Below are 13,897 nucleotides of genomic sequence, written 5' to 3'. Positions count from 1 at the left end.
CATTATTTGCAAGGCCCTCTACACCAAGATCCCTGTCTACCTATTAAAAAAACTAACAATATCTGAAGGTCAATACCAGATGAGGTGCTCTGACATTGTCGGATCACAGGTTAAAAACAGCAGGAGGAGAAAACAAACGGTCACTGCCTGTAACACCAAGATCTGGAACAACATACACCTAAACATCAGAACAGCATCAACCCATCCAAAATTCTGAACAAAATTGAAAACTCATCTCTTTAAATAACACTATATCAAATAGGTGGACTTCTCGCCATTTCCACTAGCGAACACCCTTCTATGTGCTTTACCTCCTCCCTCTGTCCCATCCATTCCCCCATGAATCCTCTGGGTAGTGCTCCGTTGCAAACCAGCTAGGTTTGCGCTTTAGAATTGCCATAATATACACACATACATACAAATACAGACTGTGCAAATTGTTATTTCATGGTTTGACTCGGCAACTCCCTCCTAACTGGTCTACAATTACTTTGCACTCGTAAGGCAGATTGCTGTGTCATTGGCTACAAAAGAAAATTGCTCTCAAATGAAGATGGCTCAATCTACAAGTCTGGCTGTATTACACACAATTATGCATATAGGAACCCATAGCTCTATTTGGCATATAGGAACGCATATCTCTATTTTGCAAACAAACTTAAAAGGTAGGATTCAATGTACTCTTTTCAGCACTTAATCCCTCATGCTACAACCTGCAGAGTTAAGAAAAGATTGCAGGGCACAGTCAATCACATGCGATGATCAAGAAGGATCTCAAGCTCCTTTTCTTTAAGTAACACTATTCACCTGGATCTTTCTGACTGACTGTGATTACTGCTAATCATCTGCTCATCAGCTATGCATTCTGTTCTACCATCTCTTTTCCTACTCCCCACATTCCTCATTTGCTTCTCTCAACCATGTTTCCTCACATCAGTTTAAGTTCCTTTTGAAAACTCATCTATTTCCATTCTGTAGGTTTAAAAACACTCATTTTTGCATGTTTCGACTCCAACAGCATTACACAACACCCTCATTGTATCATATTTTCTATGTGATATTATGAGCCTTTAACTTAAACAAACTCTTCCATATTTATACGGTTGTAAAAATGTTAATGCACCTGTGTGTGAGTAAAAATTGCATTTTGTCTGTCATGATTAGTTCACTTTTCCATTATCTTGGATTAGGTAAAAGAGAACTCAACGACAATAACTTAATGTCTGTAAATTTGTTTGTAAAACGTATAGAGACAAGGTAATTTAAGTTGCTGAAGAAATTATAATTCATCAGTGAGATTTTTAGCTTTCATTTTGTCTAAATTAACAATAATCAACAATATTAAATAATGGCACTACAATTACAACAGTTAGCCAACTTATGACTTTTCTATTGCTCGCAAGTACATTTCTGAATTTAGGATACATATTCATACAATAACAAACTAGTTGTCTTTAGTCTTCAACATGGGGACAGGACTGCTCACATTAATTCTCAAAAACAACAACTTTATATTACTTACCAACTGTTTGCCATTCCAATCATATTCATAATCAAACATGTAGCCCTTCCGATCAAACAAGTCCATAAAGAGCTTTCGTAAGTAGTCATAATCTGGTTTCTCAAAGAAATCTAGTCTTCTTACATAGCGTAGATATGTGGCCATCTCTTCTATAAAGGAAATTAACTTTTATTTTGGTATATGTGCAACATATGTTCATGCATCGAATTAGTATTTATTATTTGCATTATTTTTCTCAGTTTTCCTTGTGTTATGGTTCATTTATTAAATAAGAATGTCAATCAGAAACTATTTTCAAAATATCTCAACACCTAGTATTATATTATGCCAGGGTTAGCCATTTGTAGAATAACCATTTGTGCCAATTTGGATACGTTGCCATTCATTAATCAAATTCTCACATAAAAACTTCCACAATGATGTACACTATCCCAACCGAAGCCCCTGCACTATATTAAGGGCAGTAATTATCTCTCCTAATGAAGTATAAAACTGCAAAAATAAGAGCCGGTAACAGGTTTTAATCAAGTTTGAGCCTCAAGCTAGCCATTTCTCTTTCAACTTTTAAAAGTTGAGAATTTGGATTGAAAATGTGATTAATGATAAGTTAGGACTGACAACAAAGTCCAAGTTACTTACCTTCGGTAACATAATATCTGGTAGAGACACAGTCAAGCCACAGATTCCTTAACCTTTGAATTCTCCCCAGGTGCCAGTTTGGATCCAGAAATTTTTCAGCAGTACCTCTGCGGGCCTGGGGACGTCGTTGTACAGCTCCATGATGACATTGTCTCCGGATATGACGTCAATGAAGCCATATAAGCCGCTCTAGAAGCTGGCTGTGGAAACAGTGGGCTAAAAAAATTCCAAATCTTTAAAAAGTACCAATCTATATATATAAAAACAAATGTATGTCTGTCTGTTTGTCCTTTATGCATTACTATACCATTCATCCGATCGCCATGAAACTTTGGGAGGTTGTTGAGTACACTCCCACGAAGGTTTATGGCAAAAAAAAAATTGGTTAAAAGTTGTTGAGTACACTCCTGCGAAGGTTTCTGGCAAAAAAGAAAAATGTGTTAAATATCGGCCCCCAGGGCCCTCATAATCTTTCCAATACTGAACGTTTACAGTTTCCGGTGTGACTCGCTTTTGAAATGACCATCAACAAAGCACAAGGACAATTGCTGCAAGTGTGTGGACTAGATTTGGAGAATCCGTGCTTCTCACATGGACAACTGTATGTGGCCAGCTCACGCATCGGAAAACCTTCTAATTTATTTGTGTACGCACCAGACGGAAAAACAAAAAATACCGTGTATCCACACGCACTCGAATAAATAAACAGAAAGTAAACAACACTTTAAAATGTTTTCCATATTAAAATGAATAAGTTTCAATAAAAATGACACAATGTAAATTGAATGTTATCATAACAAGTTTCCTTAAATTTCCTTTCTTCTGAAATCGCAGCAACGAGCGACGGGTAAGCTAGTTACAAATAAAATGAAATGGAATGTCAATACCATCCAAAGGGTTTAAAGTAAAAACCCATATTAATAAACGATGCTCCGGCTACGTGAAATCCTGCACCTGGGAGCAGAAACATCCTTAACACCTTGGCTGCTAAGGCAATTTTCCTCCTGCGCTGATCCTTTAAAATTCCCATTGTTCATGACGAGCTGGGCTCGTCATCAGCACACGACCACTGTGCACCATGACGAGCCCAGCTCGTCATCAGCAGCGAAAGGGTTAAAAAAGAGGAACACCCTCCACTCTACAAACCATTCACTAATGGAAGTGAGAGGCATGAACATACCAATACAAGACCCATGAAACAACAATAAAATGTTGGTTGACCACTATTACGAGAGATAGTTACCACTGGTATACAAACACGTTTAAATACAGAGATTTACCCCATGTCTCACAGGTCTTTCACAGAGGTGGAAGGATGGGCGGGACTTTAAGGAATCTGCTGTTAGAGTGTGCCTCTACCAGACATTACAATACCAAAGCTAAGTAACTTGTACATCTGATAGAGACATCTAGCTGCAGATTCCTTAACTTTTGAACTACATACCATAGCCGTCACCACATGGAGGAAGTTCTGCAAACTAATTCTACAACAGTCCTCCAAGAGAACCAGCCGGTCAATACCAACAACCGACTAAATGTATGTAGGAATAGCAGAAAAAGAGCCTGGCAGCAGTTGGTTTCAGATGGCCTTCAAACAGCCAAACTGCTCATCAAATGTAGAATGGATTTCACTGACTCCATTGGACAGGCCATGGCGTCTGCCATGGCATTGCGACGACATGCATGGCTACGGGCATCTGGATTTACGGAACCTGTCTAGTCGTTCTTGATGGACATGCCATTTGATGGGGCTCTTCTTTCTGAAGCCCAAGCGGAAGCGGCCCTACATAGGTTTAGCAATAGGCAGGGAGAGTTCAACTCTTAGCCTGTCTCCTCCTTCCTTTATCAATTTGTGTAGATGGCGACTTTTTTCTGCGGAGTTACTTCCTTTGGTCCAGATTTAACTCAGTCTGTATGTTTTTTTGCACCACTTATTCTATTGCTGGTGTTATGGTTTGTCCTGCTGGTCTTTGCACACACGCTTTGTTTGTAGAGCCGAGAGTCATGCCGGGGCAAGCTTTGTAGATGTCCCCGGTTAGGCAGGGGACATTGACCAGCGAAATTCCCTGAGTTGCTGGGCCACTCTGTACCGAAATGGTGACTGGCATCACACCGGAATCGAACGCCATTGGTGGCCGTGAAGGACCGTGCACCGGCACCTCAGCCGAGGCTGGGACGGCTGCTGAGGGTGAACCCACTGTAGATGATGCAGCTATGGTGCCTATGACCTCTGTGGGGCTTGCAGGCGCTGCAGAGGTAGACAAGGGCCCAAAGACCAGATGGAGAGTTTCATATTACTCTTGCATCTGCTTCCAGGTTGCTCCGGCTCCAGGGAAAACCGGGTTGTTCGAGACTGACGCCAGAGCGGAGTCTCAGCACTAGGCCAAGAAACACTTGCATCATGAACCACTGAGGATCAGGCCTCCCAACGTCTTGTGACTGCTTATCGTGAGATGCCGATGGATACTGGGAAAGTTGACCACAGGGTGAAGAGCGGCACTCCCAGGAACGACCTATGGTCAGGAAGGAAGATCAACGTGAGCCAGAAGGACGCGACAACCGCGCCATCAGACGCTTCATGCACCGCTCCTTCAACGCCTTTGGCTTCTACCGCTGACAGGCGTCACACTTGTCTGCGTAGTGGTGTTCACCCAGGCACCACATACAGATAGAATGTGGGTCCGCACCAGACATCTTACAAGCACAAGACCCACAAGACTTAAACCCAGAGGGAATAGAGCACACTGTTTTGTCAGAAAAAAGATCGTCACAGCAGGCCGAAAAACAGCCAGAGATACGCTTCTCCAGATCCGTGTTGTAGCACAGAAAAGAAGGAACTGATATCCGCTCGCCGGAGGGGACTTATATGGCTCTATTGATGTCATATCCGGAGAAAGCGTCATCACAGAGCCGTACGATGCAGTCACGCAGAGGTATTGTCGAAATAAATTCCAGATGCAGACTGGCACCTGGGGAAAATTCCAAAGTTATGGAATCTGCGGCTAGATGTCTCTATCAGATCTGGTACAAGTATAAACAAGCATTTACAATGCAATGGTTTCGCCTTTGGAAAAGTTAGAGCTATTGGCATTGTAAATGACAAAATTTGTATTTATGTGTTGGTTTTGAAAACAAATAAATAAATTGCATTGTCATTTACATTGCCATTAGCTTAATCTCGCGCAAATGTGAGACCTATTGTACCCTACGGACGAGCTCGGCAGACAGCAATCACTACCACACACACCCAGAGCCAGCCACACACACACACACACCCACCAAGAGCCACACACACACACCAAGAGCCACACACACACACACACACACACCAAGAGCCACACACACACACACACACCCACCAAGAGCCACACACACACACACACACACACCCCACCAAGAGCCACACACACACACACACACCCCCACCCAGAGCCACACACACACACACCCACCCAGAGCCACACACACACACACACCCAGAGTCACACACACCCAGAGTCACACACACACACACCCAGAGCCACACACACACACATCCAGAGCCACACACACACACCCAGAGCCACACACACACACACACACCCAGAGCCACACACACACACACACACACACCAAGAGCCACACACACACACACCCACCAAGAGCCACACACACACACACACCCACCAAGAGCCACACACACACACACACACACCCACCAAGAGCCACACATACACACAGCCCCACCCAGAGCCACACACACACACACACAGAGCCACACACACACACACACACACCCACCCAGAGCCACACACACAATCAGGAGAGCAAGCACAGCGAGGGGGCAGGGAAGCAAGCACAGCGAGGGGGCAGGGAAGCAAGCACAGCGAGGGGGCGGGGAAGCAAGCACAGCGAGGGGGCAGGGAAGCAAGCACAGCGAGGGGGCAGGGAAGCAAGCACAGCGAGGGGGCAGGGAAGCAAGCACAGCGAGGGGGCAGGGAAGCAAGCACAGCGAGGGGGCAGGGAAGCAAGCACAGCGAGGGGGCAGGGAAGCAAGCACAGCGAGGGGGCAGGGAAGCAAGCACAGCGAGGGGGCAGGGAAGCAAGCACAGCGAGGGGACAGGGAAGCAAGCACAGCGAGGGGACAGGGAAGCAAGCACAGCGAGGGGACAGGGAAGCAAGCGCAGCGAGGGGGCAGGGAAGCAAGCGCAGCGAGGGGGCAGGGAAGCAAGCGCAGCGAGGGGGCAGGGAAGCAAGCACAGCGATGGGGCAGGGAAGCAAGCACAGTGAGAGGGCAGGGAAGCAAGCACAGCCAGGTGGCAGGGAAGCAAGCACAGCCAGGTGGCAGGGAAGCAAGCACAGCCAGGTGGCAGGGAAGCAAGCACAGCCAGGTGGCAGGGAAGCAAGCACAGCCAGGGGGCAGGTAAGCAAGCACAGCCAGTGGGCAGGGAAGCAAGCACAGCCAGGGGGCAGGGAAGCAAGCAAAGCCAGGGGGCAGGGAAGAATGGTTTCGCCTTTGGAAAAGTTAGAGCTATTGGCATTGTAAATGACAAAATTTGTATTTATGTGTTGGTTTTGAAAACAAATAAATAAATTGCATTGTCATTTACATTGCCATTAGCTTAATCTCGCGCAAATGTGAGACCTATTGTACCCTACGGACGAGCTCGGCAGACAGCAATCACTACCACACACACACACCCAGAGCCAGCCACACACACACACACACCCACCAAGAGCCACACACACACACCCACTAAGAGCCACACACACACACACCCACCAAGAGCCACACACACACACACACACACCCACCAAGAGCCACACACACACACACACACACCCCACCAAGAGCCACACACACACACACACACACACCCCCACCCAGAGCCACACACACACACACCCACCCAGAGCCACACACACACACACACCCAGAGTCACACACACCCAGAGTCACACACACACACACCCAGAGCCACACACACACACACCCAGAGCCACACACACACACACACACCCAGAGCCACACACACACACACACACCCAGAGCCACACACACACACACACACCAAGAGCCACACACACACACACCCACCAAGAGCCACACACACACACACACACACCCACCAAGAGCCACACATACACACACCCCCACCCAGAGCCACACACACAATCAGGAGAGCAAGCACAGCGAGGGGGCAGGGAAGCAAGCACAGCGAGGGGGCAGGGAAGCAAGCACAGCGAGGGGGCAGGGAAGCAAGCACAGCGAGGGGGCAGGGAAGCAAGCACAGCGAGGGGGCGGGGAAGCAAGCACAGCGAGGGGGTGGGGAAGCAAGCACAGCGAGGGGGCAGGGAAGCAAGCACAGCGAGGGGGCAGGGAAGCAAGCACAGCGAGGGGGCAGGGAAGCAAGCACAGCGAGGGGGCAGGGAAGCAAGCACAGCGAGGGGGCAGGGAAGCAAGCACAGCGAGGGGGCAGGGAAGCAAGCACAGCGAGGGGGCAGGGAAGCAAGCACAGCGAGGGGGCAGGGAAGCAAGCACAGCGAGGGGGCGGGGAAGCAACCACAGCCAGGGGGCAGGGAAGCAAGCACAGCCAGGGGGCAGGTAAGCAAGCACAGCCAGGGGGCAGGTAAGCAAGCACAGCCAGGGGGCAGGTAAGCAAGCACAGCCAGGGGGCAGGTAAGCAAGCACAGCCAGGGGGCAGGGAAGCAAGCACAGCCAGGGGGCAGGGAAGCAAGCACAGCGAGGGGACAGGGAAGCAAGCACAGCGAGGGGACAGGGAAGCAAGCACAGCGAGGGGACAGGGAAGCAAGCGCAGCGAGGGGGCAGGGAAGCAAGCGCAGCGAGGGGGCAGGGAAGCAAGCGCAGCGAGGGGGCAGGGTAACAAGCACAGCGAGGGGGCAGGGAAGCAAGCACAGCGATGGGGCAGGGAAGCAAGCACAGTGAGAGGGCAGGGAAGCAAGCACAGCCAGGTGGCAGGGAAGCAAGCACAGCCAGGTGGCAGGGAAGCAAGCACAGCCAGGTGGCAGGGAAGCAAGCACAGCCAGGTGGCAGGGAAGCAAGCACAGCCAGGTGGCAGGGAAGCAAGCATAGCCAGGTGGCAGGAAAGCACGCACAAGCAGGTGGCAGGGAAGCAAGCACAACCAGTGGAAGGGAAACCAGGGGAAGGGGAACCAGGGGAAGGGGAACCAGGGGGCGGTGGAGCAAGCACAGCCAGGGGGCATGGGAGCAAGCACAGCCAGGGGGCGGGGAAGCAAGCACAGCCAGGGGGCAGGGAAGCAAGCACAGCCAGGGAAGCAAGCACAGCTAGGGGGCAGGGAAGCAAGCACAGCCAGGCTTGCCAGGGGGCAGGGAAGCAAGCACAGCCAGGGGGCAGGGAAGCAAGCACAGCCAGGGGGCAGGGAAGCAAGCACAGCCAGGGGGCGGGGAAGCAACCACAGCCAGGGGGCAGGGAAGCAAGCACAGCCAGGGGGCAGGGAAGCAAGCACAGCCAGGGGGCAGGGAAGCAAGCACAGCCAGGGGGCAGGTAAGCAAGCACAGCCAGGGGGCAGGTAAGCAAGCACAGCCAGGGGGCAGGTAAGCAAGCACAGCCAGGGGGCAGGTAAGCAAGCACAGCCAGGGGGCAGGTAAGCAAGCACAGCCAGGGGGCAGGGAAGCAAGCAAAGCCAGGGGGCAGGGAAGAAAGCACAGCCAGGGGGCAGGGAAGCAAGCACAGCCAGGGGGCAGGGAAGCAAGCACAGCCAGGGGGCAGGGAAGCAAGCACAGCCAGGGGGCGGGGAAGCAAGCACAGCCAGGGAAGCAAGCACAGCCAGGGAAGCAAGCACAGCTAGGGGGCAGGGAAGCAAGCACAGCCAGGCTTGCCAGGGGGCAGGGAAGCAAGCACAGCCAGGGGGCAGGGAAGCAAGCACAGCCAGGGGGCGGGGAAGCAAGCACAGCCAGGGGGCGGGGAAGCAAGCACAGCCAGGGGGCGGGGAAGCAACCACAGCCAGGGGGCAGGGAAGCAAGCACAGCCAGGGGGCAGGGAAGCAAGCACAGCCAGGGGGCAGGTAAGCAAGCACAGCCAGGGGGCAGGTAAGCAAGCACAGCCAGGGGGCAGGTAAGCAAGCACAGCCAGGGGGCAGGGAAGCAAGCAAAGCCAGGGGGCAGGGAAGAAAGCACAGCCAGGGGGCAGGGAAGCAAGCACAGCCAGGGGGCAGGGAAGCAAGCACAGCCAGGGGGCAGGGAAGCAAGCACAGCCAGGGGGCAGGGAAGCAAGCACAGCCATGTTTCCAGTGCTTGGCTATTCTGAACAAACCACACGTGAGGGTGTTACCACCATAAATTGATTACTGCAAATATTCCTCTCATAAATGTATAGATGCTAGCTCCAGTAATGTGGATGCATATAAATGTTGATATCTTTTAAAAGGAAAAATGTATACAATTAATTTTTAACTGTTTTGAATTATTCCTTGATCAATTCGTACTGTGATAACTACTTGTACTTTTATGCATTTACTAAATGTGAATAAAGTTATTTGACTGATTGACTCAGTTCGTCATCCCACCTTTGTACCAGCGTCAGAGAAACACTCGACATTACCTTTAATACGTAGCTCACACCTGTGACACACCTGGCACATTTCCTCCTTGCCTAGTTAAAATGCCCCCTAAACGCCCATAATGCGTCACATGATGTTATGACGTGAAACTCAGGGCAACATGTTGCACACCCAAGTCTGTTCCATGCCAAACACAGTGATGTCAGCATCAGAACCATAACATTTGGTAACATTTTGTTCTAATGCCATGCTAGGTACTGTTAGAACTGGCTATTTCTGGTAGGCTAAGGCTGACGCCAAAGCCAGGCAGAAACCACCATTCTAGTCAGGGCAAGGAAGTCACATGCCAAGATAACCTCTGCTCACCCCCTTGGTAGCTTGGCTCAAGCAGTAAGGCTAAACTCGGAGGCAATGTGTAAAGCATTTGCGACAGCGCACAACAGCAACAACATACTAGGCACACCACAAAAGAGACTCCACACAAGGTTATTATAAAAATAACTTTTGTATTGTAAAAACACACCAGATAAAATCACACATATACATGGTGCCAACTGGCACGGGCAATATTCACAGGGATTATGTACACAAGACAGGGCCACATGGGCGCCTGTCAAAATCAGATATAGAACTTCTAGATAAAGTGTAGAATATAAAATCACTTCTAGAATAAAGAATAAATGTAACATAAAATAATAATCAAAGATAACCACCAGTAACCACTGGTAACAGGAACCAGGACCTTACTAGGACCACCTGTACTAAGAAAGAAGAACCACCTAAGTATCACACAGCATTAGGGGTCTAAGAAAGAATACATTACTCATGATGCAATAAACCTACATTCAGAGGAGTAGAAAAGACAACCACCTAAGTATCACTCAGCATTTAGGGGTCTAGGAAAAGGACACATTACCCATGATGTAATAACCTACATTCAGAGGAGTAATAAAGAAGAACACATGATGACTAAACATTCAGAGGTGTAGAGAGAGAATAGAGCACATGATGCAATAAAATACATTCAGGGGTGCAGCGCAAGAAGACACATGATGACTAAACATTCAGAGGTGCAGCGCATGGAAAGAAAAGACACATGATGCAGTAACACATTCAGAGGTGCATAATAACTCAATTAGCGCAAAAACTCACATTAGCAATAACTATTCAAAAGCATAGAAATCACATTGCACCAACCCTACATAAGCCACTACCTGTGGCAGTCCCTAGGCCAACTGGCCTTGATGGGGCAAGGGTGCCCTGGGTCCAATGTCAGAGCGCCAGTCCAAAGTACAAAAGCCTAAACGTGGCAGGTGCCCACAAAGTGCTGGGCATCGCAATAAAATGAACTGCGACAGGGTCCTCACTGACCCTTGGCCGCAAACTGCGCCATGCTGGAGCCACACAGGCTCTGGGACACATACACTGTGCACGTTGGAGCCACACAGGCTCTGGCCAACACTGGTCAAACGTTGGAGCCACACTGGCTCTAAAGCAACATGCCCCCTCTGAGCCTCCGTGGCTCTAAAGCACAAGTTACTACTTGTGTAACGATATATCTGTAAGAGACATTAGTTAGTGATAGATTCCTTACCTTAGAATATCCCCAGGCGTCAGACTGGATCCGGAAACTTTTGCGTAGCAATACCCCTGCGCGCTGGTAGGCGTCGTCTGCGGCTCCGCGTCCGTGGTCGGCGTCGTGAGCGCCGGGATGACGTCATCGGAGTACTTAGACGGCGCCCATGCGCGCTGACGTCAGTTCTGATAACACAGCTTTTCCGCGCCAGATACGCAGAGCCATGATAGAACTAACACTGGTGCCATGAAACTAGGGCCCTGAAAGGGGATGACCTTAACCCTAGATATCGGTTCGCAGAACGGGGAGGATGGGCGGGCGGTAAGGAATCTATCACTAACTAATGTCTCTTACAGATATATCGTTACACAAGTAGTAACTTGTGCATCTGAAAGAGACACGTTAGTGATAGATTCCTTACCTTAGAATAGATACCCCAGCAATACCAACCCCGGTGGTGGGTCTGCGAACCAATATCACACCAGAAAGTCCTGGAGGACGGAACGGCCAAAGAAGCCATCCCTCCGGACTTGACTGTCCAGGCAGTAGTGTCTTGCGAACGTGTGCAGCGAGGCCCACGTGGCTGCCTGACAGATGTCCTGCAGGGGGACACCGCGGCCCAGGGCAGTTGTCGTTGCCGTGGCCCGAGTGGAGTGAGCCCGCAATCCAGCCGGGGGCTCCTTCCTCGCCATGGAGTAGCATGCTTGAATACACAAGATGATCCATCTTGAGATGGTCCTCTTGTGCACAGCCTTTCCCTTCTTCGCGCCCACGTAACCAACGAAGAGTTGGTCATCCACCCGGAATTCGCGTGTGCGATCTAGGTAGTAGGAGAGCGCACGTTTTGGATCCAGACGGTGGAGCCTCTCCTCCTCTTTCGAGGGATGCGGAGGCGGAAAGAAGGTGGGCAAAGTGATGGACTGCCCGATGTGGAAGGCCGTGACAACCTTGGGCAGAAAGGAAGGCCGTGTACGTAACACCACCTTATCAGGATGAACAGACAGGAAAGGTGGAGAAGAAGAAAGAGCCTGGAGCTCACTCACCCTCCTGGCAGAGGTGATGGCAACCAGGAATGCCGTCTTTAGAGTAAGGAGACGAAGGGGGCAGTTATGAAGTGGCTCAAAGGGAGCACACATCAGATAGGTGAGAACCAGATTCAAGTCCCACTGGGGCATCACGAAGGGAACAGGGGGGAACATGTGCGTGATGCCCTTCAGAAATCTACTTACAATAGGGGACTTGAATAAAGAAGGCTGATCTGGTAGCCTTAAGAAGGCTGATAGAGCAGAAAGGTACCCTTTAAGAGTGCCCAGAGCAGAGCCCTGCTGGGCAAGGGAAAGAAGAAAGAGCAGCACTTCCGAGAGGGGTGCAGAGAGAGGATCCACAGCCTTTGCTGTGCACCATGCCACAAATCTGTTCCACCGGCAGGCGTATACCGACTTCGTGGAGGGACGCCTGGCTGCCAGAATGATATCGCAGACTTCGGGAGGCAAGTCAAATGGCCTCAACTGCCGCCGCTCAATCTCCAAGCTTGTAGGTGGAGACTGGACAGGTTCGGGTGCAGGACCGTCCCCTGCTGCTGCGACAGAAGGTCCTCCCGAAGAGGCAGACGAATCGGGGGATCGACTGACATGCTGAGTAGCTCGGGATACCAGTATCTTCGTGCCCAGTCCGGAGCCACAAGGACGACCTGGGCCCGGTCGCGCCTGATCTTCTTCAGCACTCTGGGCAGAAGTGGTATAGGCGGAAAGGCGTACAACAGACCGCAGCTCCACTCGCGACGAAAAGCGTCTCCGAGCGAGCGCCGCCTTGGAAACTCCAACGCGCAGAACTGCTGACATTGCGCGTTCTCTTCTGTGGCGAATAGATCTAACCAAGGCTCTCCCCACTGTCGAAAGAGACCTTGCGCCACGTCCGAGTTCAGACGCCATTCGTGATCCATCATGCACCGGCGGCTGAGTTCGTCCGCCCTGGCATTCAGAGAGCCTGCCAGGTGTTGAACCACCAGGGTCACGCCCTGATGTTCCAGCCACTGCCAGAGGCGCAGAGCCTCCTGGCATAGGGTCCACGACCCCACACCGCCCTGTTTGTTGCAGTACCACATGGCGGTGGTGTTGTCGGTGAACACTTGCACTACGCTCCCCCTGACAGAGGGGAGGAATGCCTTCAGTGCAAGACGAATCGCCCGCAGCTCCAGAAGGTTGATGTGGAGCCGGGACTCCGCCGGAGACCAGAGGCCTCTGATCTCCGCCTCTCCCATGTGGCCACCCCAGCCCTGGAGGGACGCGTCCGTCACAACTACGTGCTCCGGCTGGGGTAGGAAGAGGGGTCTGCCACTGACCCAGTCGCGGTCCGTGAGCCACCACTGCAGTTGCTTCGCAGTGCCCTCCGAGATCAGGACATGATCGGACAGGTTGCCCTGATGCTGGGCCCACTGAAACTTCAGGTCCCACTGCAGAGCCCGCATCCGCCACCTGGCGTGACGCACCAGAAGGATGCAGGAGGCCATCAGCCCCAGAAGCCGCAGCGTCAACCTGACCGAGACGGGATAACGGCCTGAATACCGGAATCAGAGCCTGAATATCCCGAACCCGCTGTTCGGGTGGGTAAACCCGAAACTGCGCCGAGTCGAGAACCGC

General features: G+C 50.8%; 1 protein-coding gene across 9 annotated transcripts in view; it reads right to left on the bottom strand.

Annotated features, from left to right (window-relative positions):
* Window positions 1-13,897, bottom strand: part of CSNK1G3 (casein kinase 1 gamma 3) — a 443,408-nt gene that overhangs the window by 107,164 nt on the left and 322,347 nt on the right. For 6 of the 9 annotated variants that reach the window (XM_086961092.1, XM_086961090.1, XM_086961085.1 and 3 more), the window contains exon 9: window positions 1,523-1,671. In XM_086961092.1, coding sequence (XP_086817218.1) covers window positions 1,523-1,671 — 149 coding nt within the window. The remainder of the gene's footprint in view (window positions 1-1,522; window positions 1,672-13,897) is intronic. The other 3 variants (XM_086961093.1, XM_086961086.1, XM_086961094.1) reach the window with 1 other exon arrangement.

This window comes from Lissotriton vulgaris, chromosome 3_1 (assembly GCF_964263255.1).
Source record: "Lissotriton vulgaris chromosome 3_1, aLisVul1.2, whole genome shotgun sequence".
Taxonomy (NCBI): Eukaryota; Metazoa; Chordata; class Amphibia; order Caudata; family Salamandridae; genus Lissotriton; species Lissotriton vulgaris.
The sequence above is the reverse complement of the archived record's forward strand: the minus strand, read 5'-3'. Positions and strand labels throughout refer to the sequence as shown.